Source organism: Helianthus annuus, chromosome 1 (assembly GCF_002127325.2).
Source record: "Helianthus annuus cultivar XRQ/B chromosome 1, HanXRQr2.0-SUNRISE, whole genome shotgun sequence".
In the NCBI taxonomy this organism is placed as follows: domain Eukaryota; kingdom Viridiplantae; phylum Streptophyta; class Magnoliopsida; order Asterales; family Asteraceae; genus Helianthus; species Helianthus annuus.
Genome location: NC_035433.2, coordinates 64,883,469 through 64,896,679, shown reverse-complemented (window position 1 = coordinate 64,896,679; position 13,211 = coordinate 64,883,469). Strand labels below are relative to the sequence as shown.

At 38.9% G+C, this 13,211-nt stretch overlaps 1 protein-coding gene across 1 annotated transcript; it reads right to left on the bottom strand.

Annotated features, from left to right (window-relative positions):
- Positions 1-5,487: 5,487 nt before the first annotated feature.
- On the bottom strand, positions 5,488-12,910 carry LOC110942435 (uncharacterized protein At5g03900, chloroplastic). The gene is made up of 13 exons (XM_022184210.2): positions 12,261-12,910; positions 9,490-9,597; positions 9,283-9,383; positions 9,098-9,181; positions 8,938-9,010; positions 8,771-8,836; positions 8,543-8,629; positions 7,746-7,811; positions 7,526-7,668; positions 6,493-6,579; positions 6,343-6,406; positions 6,047-6,190; positions 5,488-5,828 (listed from the first exon to the last, which is right to left on the bottom strand). The coding sequence occupies exons 1-13, from the start codon at positions 12,666-12,668 to the stop codon at positions 5,685-5,687; spliced, it is 1,575 nt and encodes a 524-aa protein (XP_022039902.1). The 5' UTR covers positions 12,669-12,910; the 3' UTR covers positions 5,488-5,684.
- Between the last annotated feature and the right edge of the window lie 301 nt (positions 12,911-13,211).

Below are 13,211 nucleotides of genomic sequence, written 5' to 3'. Positions count from 1 at the left end.
GGTGTTGGTGACAAGTGCCAGGATAGCGGTGTGCCCTTTCTGCAAACACTTCTGGGCTTTCAGAAGCGAGATAATGCCTGTGACCTCTCCACCTTTGTTGCCTTTGACGATGAGGGGTTGACCAGAACGGCGAGGTATACGAACTGCTTTCTCTTGACAGAGGATCTCAGCGCGATGTTTGGATAACCAATCCATACCAATGACGACGTCGAAGCTTCCAAGTTTGACAGGGAAAAGATCGATACTAAACGTATGGCCAGACAATTCTAGGGTGCAGTCGTGGATCACATGCGTGGCCTCGATGTTCTTACCATTAGCTATCTCGACGATGTGCTTAGAACTTAATAATGCGGGCGAGTGCTTAAGTTTCTTACTAATGCGAAGGGATACATAACTGGCATCGGCACCGGAATCAAATAACACAGAAACATAACGATCATCAAGTAGGAACTTACCCGCCACGACGTTGGGGTCGTTCCTTGCTTCTCCAGCTCCAATCACGAAAGCTCTTCCCCTTGCATTTCCAGCATTGTTGTTCTGCTCATTGTTCCCAGCTCCCTGATTGTTGTTGCGATTCTGATTCAGTTCAGGGCAATCCTTTCGCATGTGCCCTGTTGCCCCGCATTTAAAACATGCTCTGTTGTTTCCCTGCTGCTGTTGCTGTTGGGGTTGTTGCTGATTCTGCCTTGCCGGGAACTGACTTCTACAATCCTTTGCTTCGTGCCCCATCTTGTGGCATCGCTGACACTGACCCTTGTTGCATGCCCCATTGTGGTGCCTGTTACACTTGTTGCACTTAGGGTAGTTTCCCCGGTAGCCACCCTGTTGCTGAGTGCCTTTGTTGTTGTCAGTTTTCCTTTGCTGAGCTGGGGCTTGAGTAGGGTTAGCATCCTTGCCCTGATTTCCTTCCCACTTTCGTTTACCATCACTAGAACTTCCTTCCGCAGCACTGATCCTTTTGGGCAACCTGCCCTCTTCCACAGCCTGGTCAGTGAGTTTGTGAGCAAGTCGAACGATCGGCTGAATGGTAGCGTGGTTGGCTGAAGTTACATGGCTTCGGATTTCTGGAGCCAGACCCTTGATGTACAGTTCGATTCTTCGATACATAGGTCGAGACATGTTTGGACAAAGAGTAGCATAGTCGTTGGACAGCTTGGTGTAGGTCTCAATCTCTGACCCAACCATCTTGAGTTCATAGTACTCATTCTCCAGCTTGTGGATGTCATCCCTGTGACAGTACTCTTCCTTGATCATATCCTTGAAATCTTCCCACGCAGTAGCGTTAGCAGTCTCCAAACCAAGCATTTGAATTTGCGCCTTCCACCATGAAAGTGCGCTTCCCTCAAGAGTACCAGTAGCAAACTTCACCCAATTAGCAGGGGGACACTCGCAGACAGCGAAGACAGCTTCGACCTTCTCGATCCAGTGTAGGAGTCCTATGGCACCCTCAGTGCCACTGAACGGAAGAGGCTTGCAATCCATGAAGGTCTTGAAGGTACAAACACGTGGTTGCACAGGTGCAGGCTGACCTGTTGTGAGGAGCGAAGCGAAATAGGTTTAGAGGCGAAAAGACGATGTGGCGGTAGGATCTAAACATCCTAAAACATCGAGTTTACCTATAGGGTGAGCTGCGAAAGCTGCAGCCACAGTGTTGAGCAGGTTAGTGAACTGAGCCTGAGTCATGTTGACGTTTCCTCGTCCGCGTCCACTCATTGTCTTCATAACCAGAAAACATAGTATGAGTGCGTGATAGCGAGAATAAGATAGAAGAGAGAAGATGTATCTATCTAATCAGGCAACTAGTACGTATAGTAAGGCAGAAAACATAAGACAATTAAGCAAGTAACTATGGGTCCGAGCTATGAGGTCAGATAAGTCGAGCCTTGTACTTGGAGTGTAGTGTCGTCACGAGTCACGGGTTATAGTTTGGTATTTCTCAAAAAGATTTTTCCCCTTTTTAAAACCAAATTCACTATACCAATGGCTCTGATACCAATCTGTCACACCCCCAAAATCCACCCGCGGATGACACCCGCTTTGAGGGCGTGACTGACCAGGATCCAGCCACCAATTATACTGAATAATTAAATTGATAACAAAAGCAATACTTACTAACCATACGATTAGCAAGTGTTAAGTTTAGAGTTCAAAGTCTTAAGTTCAGAGTAAAAAGTAGCGGAAGCATAATTAAACAGTTTTAAACAGTGTTCATAAGGTAAGCATGATAAATGCCCAACACACGGGCAGACGACCACTACACATCCCAAGCAGCTGCTCCAGTCACTGGCCACCTGCAAAGCATGCAGTAAGGAGTCAACAATAATGCTGAGTGAGTTCACTAGTTGTCCAGTTTTAATTACCAAAAACTCGTTTCACCAGTTAATTTATCCGTTTATACATGCCATGGGGAGCTACCCCAAAAGTTAGCGACTAAACTGTTTTTCCAATACCGAACACTAGGTAACCGTTTGCGTTTCCGCAGGATGCCCCGATGTCAATGTTCTATCATCATTGACGGATGCCTGAGTACATTAGTTCACGACCGATCCCATACCATGGCACGGTGTGAGGCTGGTAAGACCTAAATAGCGCTATCAACTAATAACCCGTTCGCCTGGCCCCGGCGACTAATCGGTATTATGTAGTAGGGACTTGAGTGATAGAGTTGCGTTTAGTGCCGTTGGTTGCATTCCGTATAAACAGTAATTAACTAAAAAGGTTTCCCAATACAAGGGAAGATAAAGTAAGTTTGTTCCCAATAACTAGGGAAGGAATGTAGACGGTATCCCCTTTACAAGGGGATAGGGTTGTTTTAGTCTCGTGTCCCAAACCACCGGGACGCATGCTTCTAAGTTGTGAACTCACCTTGGGTTGCTCGGTAAGATACGTTACTTGGTTAAGCTCGTTGGTTACCACGTCCTAGCATGGTTACCAAGTATGGGTCAAGTCGGGTACAAGTAAACATGTATAGCATGCACGTATACAAACAGTTAACAGGCAGAAATACAAACAGTAACATATATACATGCAGTAGCAGATCAAAATGAAGTCCAGTCAATAGGAGGCCCAACAGTTGAAGCCCAAAACAACAAGACAAACAGTCAAGGCCCAATAACATAAAACAGCCCAGTCGAAACTAAGGTGGTTGCGACTCGCAACCGAGGTTGCGACTCGCAACCGAGGTCTCGGTTCATCATGGTTTTGGTTACGACTCGTAACCGGAGATTGCGACTTAGCAGCTGTGGGTGCGACTCGCAACTAGGTTTGATGCGTGCTGATTGCGACTCGCAACTGGGAGGTTTCGACTGGTCATGTGTAGTTTCGAGTAGCAACCAAAGGTTGCGACTCGCAACCGTGGTAACGTGCATGGCAATCCCTTCTAGAACCTGCAGTGTACGACCCAATGGAATTGCTATTTCATGAAATCAGTGTTCTAAGCCACTAAACATGTCTGTTGGTCGGTTTGTGCACCAATTTGGATCAAAATCAGCATATTTGAAAATATTTTGTAACATTCAAACTGTTCTTCATTTTATCAACATATTCAAGAAATATCTCCTAAGCAACAATCCTATTTTCAGCAACTATAATCATCATCAGTAACATCACCATTTAAACCCAAAAACTATGCCTAAAAACATTTAACCGGACCCTCATTAATAACCGGACAACAACAATCCGAAACATGCAATCAATAACACCTATCATGAACTTCTAACCAAAAATCATAACAAATCGGATATCATACATTTCATGATCATTCACCCTAAATCATCTAAGCAAGCTTTTTAATCATCAACCATCATGCGAAAAGATCATTTAACCAACCATTTATATCATATATCATCATCACACATTCTAACACAAAGCAAAAATCATAGTAAACACATAAGACACACTAACCGGATGATGATGTGGTTGGTCCGAGAGTTAGGATTCGAGAGTTTCTTGATGTTGGTTGGCCCGAGAGCTTGGTTCCGAGTAGGAAGAAGGTGATGGTAGATGTTGGTGTTAGTAAGGGTTTTAGGGTTTAGTAAAGAAGAGAGTGAATGAGGGAGAGTGTGATGAGTGTAGTGAGATGAGTGTTGTAAAAATGGTTAAGGGAGGGGAGGGTTGGTTTATATAGGATCTCGAGTTGGGCTATGGGGTTCCGGGTTGGGTTTTTCGGCTACAAGGCCTTAACCGGCCCAAGTGCTATTGTTCACCCGAGACCGGGCATGGTCTCGAGTCGAGTCGAGGTTTCGGTTTACATATATAACACTTATATATATATATACATACACATAAGTAAATCGGCATATAACACAAAATAACAAATAGTTTTTCGTACATTTTTACTGTTAGTCGATTACGTACACGTTTGTTACATCGAAAGGTTATCCGGAAAGATCCGAGGTGTCACATTAACCCTATAAAATACTTTTTTATGACAATTCAACAATGACTCAACTCGTGTCTGCAACAAGGAGTTATAGAATGACGAGCTTGAATGCGTGTGCAAGTATGTCGATGTAATTATAGCAATAGGATAACAGTTTTGTGATCTTATATGGATTTTAGCATTTTTATTATAGCCTAGTATTTATATCAGTTAGTGATGCTTATAGCCTTATATTTTAACTGTGTATTTTTAGGTTGAGTCATTACTAAAAAAGATATTATGTCAATATGTGAAGATAAAGTAGATATATGAAAATAAAGTAAATAACCTTAAATTTTAAATCATTAGACCAGTCATTAAACTTGAGATTAAGTCCTAGCTTGATATATGGTCCCAAGAGGGTTGTACTCTATGCCTATTATCACCTTGCTAGGAGCTTTTTTTCAATGAATTTTCTTTGTTGATCAACATAAAATAAATTTACGTATCACATGACTGTCTAAGTAAAATTAGCATGACATGCTTTTAGTGTATAATAAATAATAATTAAATTATCAACAAAGATCATTATTATCGTCTACATTAGGTTGAGCGATATATGGTAGCGCCTCTCCACCTCAGCCAAGTAACACCCAATAGCATTCCCTTTCCATTGCTTGGGCGCCCATTGAACACTCTCCAACCCCTTCACAAGAAACAGGCCAACAACCCCTTCACAAGAAACAACAGAGAGAAGGTGGTGGGCCCCAATAAAATGATAATCAATCAAGTTATTTTATTTATTTATTTATTTATTATTATTATTATTATTATTATTATTATTATTATAATAATAATAATAATAATAAGGGGCTTTATTCTATTACACAATAGGCAATAGAGCCATAGACATGGTACAATAGAGCCCCTCCATTTCATACCATATGCTCTATTAGGAATTAGTTCACTACATATCAAAACTAAATAAACCCCATAACATAGCGGTAGTACTAATCTTCGACCACTAAAAACTTAATACACCGAACACTATGGAATCTAAACGTATAAATGGCGTCACGGCGCCACCAACCAAAGAACAAGCCTAAAATCTCACTAATAATTTACAATTGTCATGATAAAAGCACATCGATAACTCAAGTTGATTCAACGAATATAAAGTAACTCACCCGTTGAACTACTAGAATAAATGTACATGGTTGTTTTTTACTTTGATAGTTTGATACTGTATTATTTGAATCTTGTATAAAATTTTCCATGATTAAATAAATTATTATTGTTACAACTTACAACAACAATACACCATCTATTCAGACTTCTCAATCTCTCTGAATCTCCTATCCCAATCCTGTGTGTCATAGTCTTGCTCAAATATGTCTCTTTCCGTGGTGTACACAATCCGATCCTGTCCGATCACAGTCCTCTGAGACATGTCCCGAGCATTAAGAATCTGTACTCGTTACCAAAACAATACTGTTAACAATAATAATACAAATCTTGAATAACTTTACGCGTTAAAACTGTCATCTCTATACATGATAAATAATTACTCCAACGCAAATCATCCAATAAGACAAATCAAAATCATCAATTGTCTAAAAAAATGAACTGCTTGTGGAGATTTCAGTCAAAGAAAGTCAACATAATGAATAAATGCTGCATACGTACCTTCCGTCTGAGGGTGACATCCGGCAGTTCAAGAGCTCGTGCTCGTTGCTCTCTAGCTCGGTTCCTTTTTTCTATTTGCGCATTTGTTCTTTGAGTAATAAACCATCGGACCAAAGGAATCGCAAAAAAGGAGCCAGCATAGATCTGTGAAAATGCTTGTGTTAATTTAATATAAGTTGAAGAATATATAGGAGTTTTTAAATACTTCATTATTCTACAGGCTGACTCTAAAACTTATATCCATTTATCGGGCTGATAACAATAAAATATGATCCGTATTAACCATATAAATGTACCTGTAGAAGAGGAAATATTTCAGATACAAATGAAATGAATCCACTTGGTGAGACCGTCATATTCCTTCAAATACAATCGTAAAAAAGAATTTAGAGAAATGAAGTGGAATAATTAAGAAGGATCTGAATAATAGATTATAAAAAACGTACTTCAACATGGTGCCAAGAACAATCACCCCAAAGAGATTAAGTGCGCCCAACCCACCAACCATTGCCTTCTCTGCGTTGCTAATTTTACTGCATCATGAGAATCAATACATGTCAAGATGCTGGATACAAACAATATATGTAATTTATTTATTATAAATGAGTTGATTCGAGTTATTTTTTACTTTCACGGGTCTAACGGGTAAAAATTTATGTTTAGAAGGAAATGTGTCAAAAGTCGGCCAAAGTTTATTTTAATAAGGCTTGTAAACGAACCGAACGCTCAGTGAACCGTTCGGTGGGAAGTTCGTTTATGTTCATTTATTCCAATAAATGAATGCACATGTACATAATTTTTTGTTCAATTTAGTTAAGCAAACGAACATGAACACGTCTCATTCGTTCATTTATGTTCGTGAACATTTGTTTAAGTTTTGTTCATTTATGTCAGTGTTCGTTCGTTTATGTTAGTTAATTTTCTTGTTTGTTTATGCTCGTTATTCGTTAATATATTCATTTAAGATTGTTAGGCCTACTAAAATTTAGTGTAGTTTATAAAATTAAAATATCACCCATTACAATTTAGTCTAGTTTTTATTATTTTTTAGGATCAATACATTGTTATTCATATTTACTTGTAATTGGTGTTAGCTCGTTATTTTGTTCGTTTACGTTCACGAACTCTTTGTTTATACTATTAATGAACAAACATGAACACATTCATTTTCTTAATGAACGAACACGAACAAGAAAACCCTATTTGTTTAATTGTTCTTGTTCGATCATTTGTTTGGTAAATGTTAAACGAATCAACGAACTAGTTCGTGTTCGTTCGGTTAGTTTACAAGGCTACTTTTAATGCAAAATAATCCCCTAAATCAATTTATTAAAAAAAAAAATTAAACCTTCACCTGTTAATTGTTAACGCATAAGACCACCTAAATTATATTATCAGTTGTGACATGTAACCCAAACAGCAAACAGTTCATCTTGTCACATGTACAATATATAAAAGGAATTACGAAAGTGACGAGACCTGAAATCCCATTTGTTTTCCTTAAAGAATTTATCAACTCCTCCGACCCATTCACTAAATTTTCTCCCCACATATTCCTTCCTACCACTTCTTTGTGAAGCAGCTGTACGTTGAAGTGACGGAAAACGATACAAGATGTTCCCCTGAGTACAAAAACAAGATATAGATTATAACAACTTTCATATGCGCACATAAAATAATCAACCGTCTAGTAACATACCTCTTCATCGACTTCTGGTTGTCCATCGAAACGAAGAAGAACAGGCAATATGTATGAGTCATCATCCTGTAGCAAAAGACAATCAAATTGCTTTATATAGAATATTATAATATGCTGCAAAATTTTTAATTCTTATGTGTTCCTCCGACATTATGATTCAGCTGCTTTGTATATTTATATAACCTTAAAACAAAAGGTCGGTGGCAAAAGTAACCCTTTAATTTTGTAAATGTCACTTTGACCCCCTCAAGTTTCTAAAGTTTGGAGTTTACCCTAAAACTAATTTCTTAAGTTTTTATTTTTGTGTACGTGTCGATATAAATTCGAGTTTGTCTACGCTTTAACGTAATTTTTGTTCGGAAACGAGTCGGGTCGATTATAAAATGTTTTATTTTTATGTACGTTTGGAGTTGGACTACGCTTTGACGTAAATTTTGTGTGGAAACAAATTAGGGAAAATATAGTACGTTTTCATTCGACGGTATAAATTTGAGTTACTATACATTTCGACGTAAATTTAGTTCGAAAACGAGTCGAGTTGATTGAACACATCGCGTACGATGCCGCCACACGTGTTTATTTGATGTACATTTTGAGTTGGTCTACGATTCGACACAAGTTAGGTCAGATATAATACATTTTCATACAACGGTATGAATTCGGATCACTCTACGTTTCAATGGAAATTTAGTTCGGAAACGAGTCGGGTTGATTGTAGTCTATAATTTATCACGTCGCGTTGCAGCAGCGGCTGGTAAAAAAAACTAGTTATTCCTATATTGTAATAAAGGTCCTACCATATTTTCTGCAGATTCTACATCAAGATATGGAGCAAGTTCCTCTGCTGTAACAACACCACCATTTGATGCAATGTACTGACCAATCTGCAATAGTAAGATGAAATATTATAAGATTATCGGTGAAATGTTAAATCAAAATACAGATGCAAAACACAACCAAGACATACACATATAGCAAGATAATATTGAAAGTAACGGACCACTAAAATAGTGCCTAGTTATTACCAACTTCCACCTTTCTTCTTCAATACCTTCATTTGGATCTCCGTCACCAAACACAAATGAAAAAACCTACAAAAGATTGATAAATTGCACTAGTTCATCATCGTCCACATCAGCAAATAATTAACATAAATGAAATGCAAAAAGCAAAAGTATTAGCTTTTGCTTACAGATTCAATGAAGTTCATTCCGTTATTATCATTTCGAACGCGACGCCTTCTATAGTAATACGGATCCCAATACCTAAACGAGACGTTCAACATTACAGCCTTGAATAAAATGTTTTTTTTTTTTTTTTTTTTTTTTTTTGTGAAAAGCAAGAAACGTTACCAAAACAAATCGGAAGGGCTAAGGTAAAAAGAGAATCCCGAATCAAAAGATCTTCCTCTGCGTCTTCCTCGATTATCTTCTTCACTGTTATTATCAGTAATGTTTTAACTACCTCAATAATGAAACCATTGATGATAAGAGCGAGCACATTGATCAAGTGCATAAAAAGAGAAAGAACCAATTACCTACTACTTGACAGAATAGCAATGATTGTTGTATAAACAATAACAATGGAAGCAATTAACGCTGTTCCAAAAGAAACCCTGATCAAGTATTCACCAGCAGACTGAAAAATCACATTTTGATTGAAATTGTAAGTTTTAGGAACCACGATGATCCCTAATTTATAACAATAAAAAGTACTCAGGATTTGGGATTAAAGCATTATATACCTTTGCTTTCTCAAGATAAGGTTCCGTTTTTATCCGAAGTGATTTGGCTGCAAGCTTCGAACGATAATTTTGCGGAAAAACATACAGAACATCACCTTCATCTGAAACCTGCAGGAGTAGCTGAAGTTTAGGAGCAGGTATCTCTATTTATGTTTATTAATATCTCTTGTTCTAGTTTTGGGAATTGTCAATGTTTATGTTATCTAAATTGGGGTATCTATACCTTTGTTCTTGGAGATTAACCCATCTCGAATCGGGTCTTCCTATCTTATAATATTTAAGTTTCCAGCAGTTAAATCTATCAGTTACGTTTGTTAGATTTCTGGGTTCTATCATTTGGTTGCATTGCCGGGAAAGTCGATGGCGCTTACAACCCGGAATTCGGTTATCTCTGCCCAGTTATCAGCCATTGTGGCACGATTGGACGCCATCTTTGCAGCCATGAAGGATGATATTGCAGCAATCAAGACTCAAATGATCAGAGATGGCAGTTATTGTGAAAAATCAGATGAGGATTGGAACAACACGGTGGCGGAGAACAGTTTAATGGCCAACAAAAGAGATGAGATATTCAACTCTAATAACAGGAAAGGTCACCACCAGATTTTGGAAATTAAAGTTGATAAACCTTATTTACCAACCATACCTAAGCCATTGCAACCCACCCCTAAAATCCCTCCACGCATATCTGATTTTGATAAGCACATGCGATTCCTAACATGCAACTGTTGGAGTCGGGAGGAGGGGAAAGGAATACCGACTGTGAACAACCACCTGTTATTGAAGGGGACACACATGATAAGGAGGAAATCGCTGAAATCAAACGTGCTATCAAACGGTCATCTAGGTGGTGTTCAGATGCAAAAGACAAGAAAATTGCAAGGCCTTCACAATCCATTTTAGCTTGTGGATGGGTCTATGAAGTGGGTCAGCCTACAATCGAATGGTTGATTGCTTGGCACAATAGTCAACAAATATCAGATTGTCGACTTGAGGACAAAGTCTGTTTTCCGGCAGGCTGTATTGATACGATTCCAACAGAGCCCAATAAACACAACTGGACCCTTAACTCAACTGCAGCCCATACCCCGTCAAGGGCCCAGTCAAAACCCAGTCAAGAAAGCAGTTAATGATAATTAGGGCTGGTGGGTAAATACGTAGCTGAAGTTTAGGAGCAGTTATCTCTATTTATGTTTATTAATATCTCTTGTTCTAGTTTTGGGAATTGTCAATGTTTATGTTATCTAAATTGGGGTATCTATACCTTTGTTCTTGGAGATTAACACATCTCGAATTGGGTCTTCTATCTTATAATATTTAAGTTTCCCGCAGTTAGATCTATCAGTTACGTTTGTTAGATTTCTGGGTTTATATCACAATCATGAAAAATGATTGCACTCAACATATATGTACTTCACAATAACAGACTCAATTTAAAAAAAAAAAAAAGCGTTTAGCATGTTCAAAGAATTAATTTAGTGACGTTATTTCAATCTGTTTTCAAAGCGTTCAAGGCACACGTCTTGGTGCCCAAGCGCAGTGCAGCTGGCATAAGCTAAAACATGTCTAAACTCCTTAAATATGGTATTTCCATAATACGTGACTCATTTTAAAAAAGCCCTAAGGCCTACGTGCCTTTGACAACACAGAATTTAACGTTGTGTTCCCAAGTTTAATAAACGAAAGAAAAGAAGAGAAAGATGATTAAGGAGAGAAAAGAAAGGGCGTGGAAATGAAAGATGTAATTAACTACCATGTTCCCGAGTTCGAAGGAAATGAAAAGAAAAGAAAGTAAAGATTTGATGTATTAAAAACCATTTCCTTCCAAATCTCTCCAAATTGGAAGGATATGGAATGAAGAAAATAAACATAAGTTATCCTTTCATTTCTCTCCATTTCCTTAAAAAAAACTCTTCGAACACCATGTTTCTTGACATCCTTCCAAATCCCTTCTTTTCCTTCGTTAAATGGAACTTGGGAACACAACGTAAGTATCAAGAACAAAGAATACGCACATTTGAAACCCTAAACTGAGCATACAACAACTAGAGCTACCTCTATCTTACAAACATCTAGACAAGTTTTATCTCCTAATCTAACACATGAATTAAGCATATTCAATTCAAACCTCAAACTAATCTAACACATGTAGAGGGGAGGAGGAGCAGAGGTAGGCCAAATCTAACGTGGGAGGAGCCGATTAGGCAGGATTTGCTGGAATTGCACCTCTCTGAGGATATGGTCCAGGATAGGAGTTTGTGGACTGGAGACGTAGGATTAAGGCTAAGGACTTTTAGGAGAATAGTATGGTTTAGCATTGAACTCATTATTTAGGAGCTTAGGATGTTGGTTTTAGGAGCTTAGAATGTTGGTCTTTCCTTAGGAGCTTAGCGTGTCGATATGTTTTGGTAGCCTTTGCGTGTTATTGCTTGTCTGTGTGTTTTTATTTGTTTTTTTGTCCCTATTGTTTGCTTTCACTAATTGCTTGCTAAGAGTATCTTTAGCACTATGTTTTATGTTGTTTTGTTCGTATGTATGTTTTTATGTGACTTTGATATCTGGATGTGACTTTGGAGCTAGGGGTAGTCTCTTTTATCCTTTGGGATAGACTTGCCTACATCTCACCCTAACGATAGCTTTGCTATGTGTGGGATTTGGGTACGTTTGTTGTTGTAATTCAAACCTGAACTCTCAAATCAATGAACACTGAACCCAAATCCAAAGGACACAAATCTCAAAACACATTTACACAAATATCAAAACATCTATACCTCCAAGAAGCCATCAGTGTCAGCAGCAAGTGCCTGCAACGCCCTTTGAGCTTCAGTCAACTTAATCCCAGCCTTACTTGCCACGTCACCAACCGTCACTCTTCTCCCACACTTATCCACAGCCTCCATCGTCCGCTTCCTCACCTCCGCCGGTAACTTATCGCTCTCGATTATTCTCCCCGGTCTAACCCTAGCCGTCGCTTCCACCGGTGGCGTATCAAATTTAGCCCTAATTTCCACCACAAAGCTTCTACTTCTACTTCTATTTCTACTACTACTACTGATGCTGCTACCATTTGGTGTTCCTAATTTGGTATAAGTGTTGTGGAGAAGGTGATTAACGGAGTATTTGAAGGTTTTTGAGTGGAATTTGGGGGTGATTGTGAAGCACGTGGAGATTGAGGCCATTGATTTGATTGATTGGATTGGATTGGATGATGATTGTTATGAATTCTTCATGGAATTTGGGGGTTTGAACGTGTGTAGTTTTGAAATGTTTTTGGTTGGCTGGAGAGTGGTGAAGAAGGATGAAGAAGATTCAATGAGTTTGCAGATAGGATTGCTTTGGAGCAGTCAGATGTTGCCCTTTGAAACTAGTTCAGATACACACGTGTATGAATACATATCTTGCAATTACTTGTCTACAGTGTCTACATAGATAACCACGGGTGAAGTATAGAAGAGGCGGGGAGGGGCGCCTGATAGGGCTGTTCATAAAGCTCGCGACTCATAGCTTGTTAGAAAGAAGCTCGAGAAAAACTAGCTAAAAAAACTTAATTTGAGATGACGTGAACCAAGCTGGCTCATTTTGTAACCAAGCCCAGCTCGAGCTAAGCTCGGCTCGGCCCATGGCTCGGCTCGTTGGCTCGTTCTTAGGCTCGTTTAACTCCGACGTAAAGCTCAAGCCAAGGTTAACCACCTGAATTAATTCGAGCTTAAGCTCGACCCCAC

Bases quoted from the DNA above. Each gene is read 5' to 3' on its own strand.
- LOC110942435 (XM_022184210.2), bottom strand. From the start codon at position 12,668: ATGGCCTCAATCTCCACGTGCTTCACAATCACCCCCAAATTCCACTCA. The intron at 7,669-7,745 runs GTATGTTACTAG...TTTTGTACTCAG, and splicing joins AACCAGAAGTCGATGAAGAG to GGGAACATCTTGTATCGTTT. The intron at 6,407-6,492 runs GTACGTTTTTTA...TTGTATTTGAAG, and splicing joins GTTCTTGGCACCATGTTGAA to GAATATGACGGTCTCACCAA.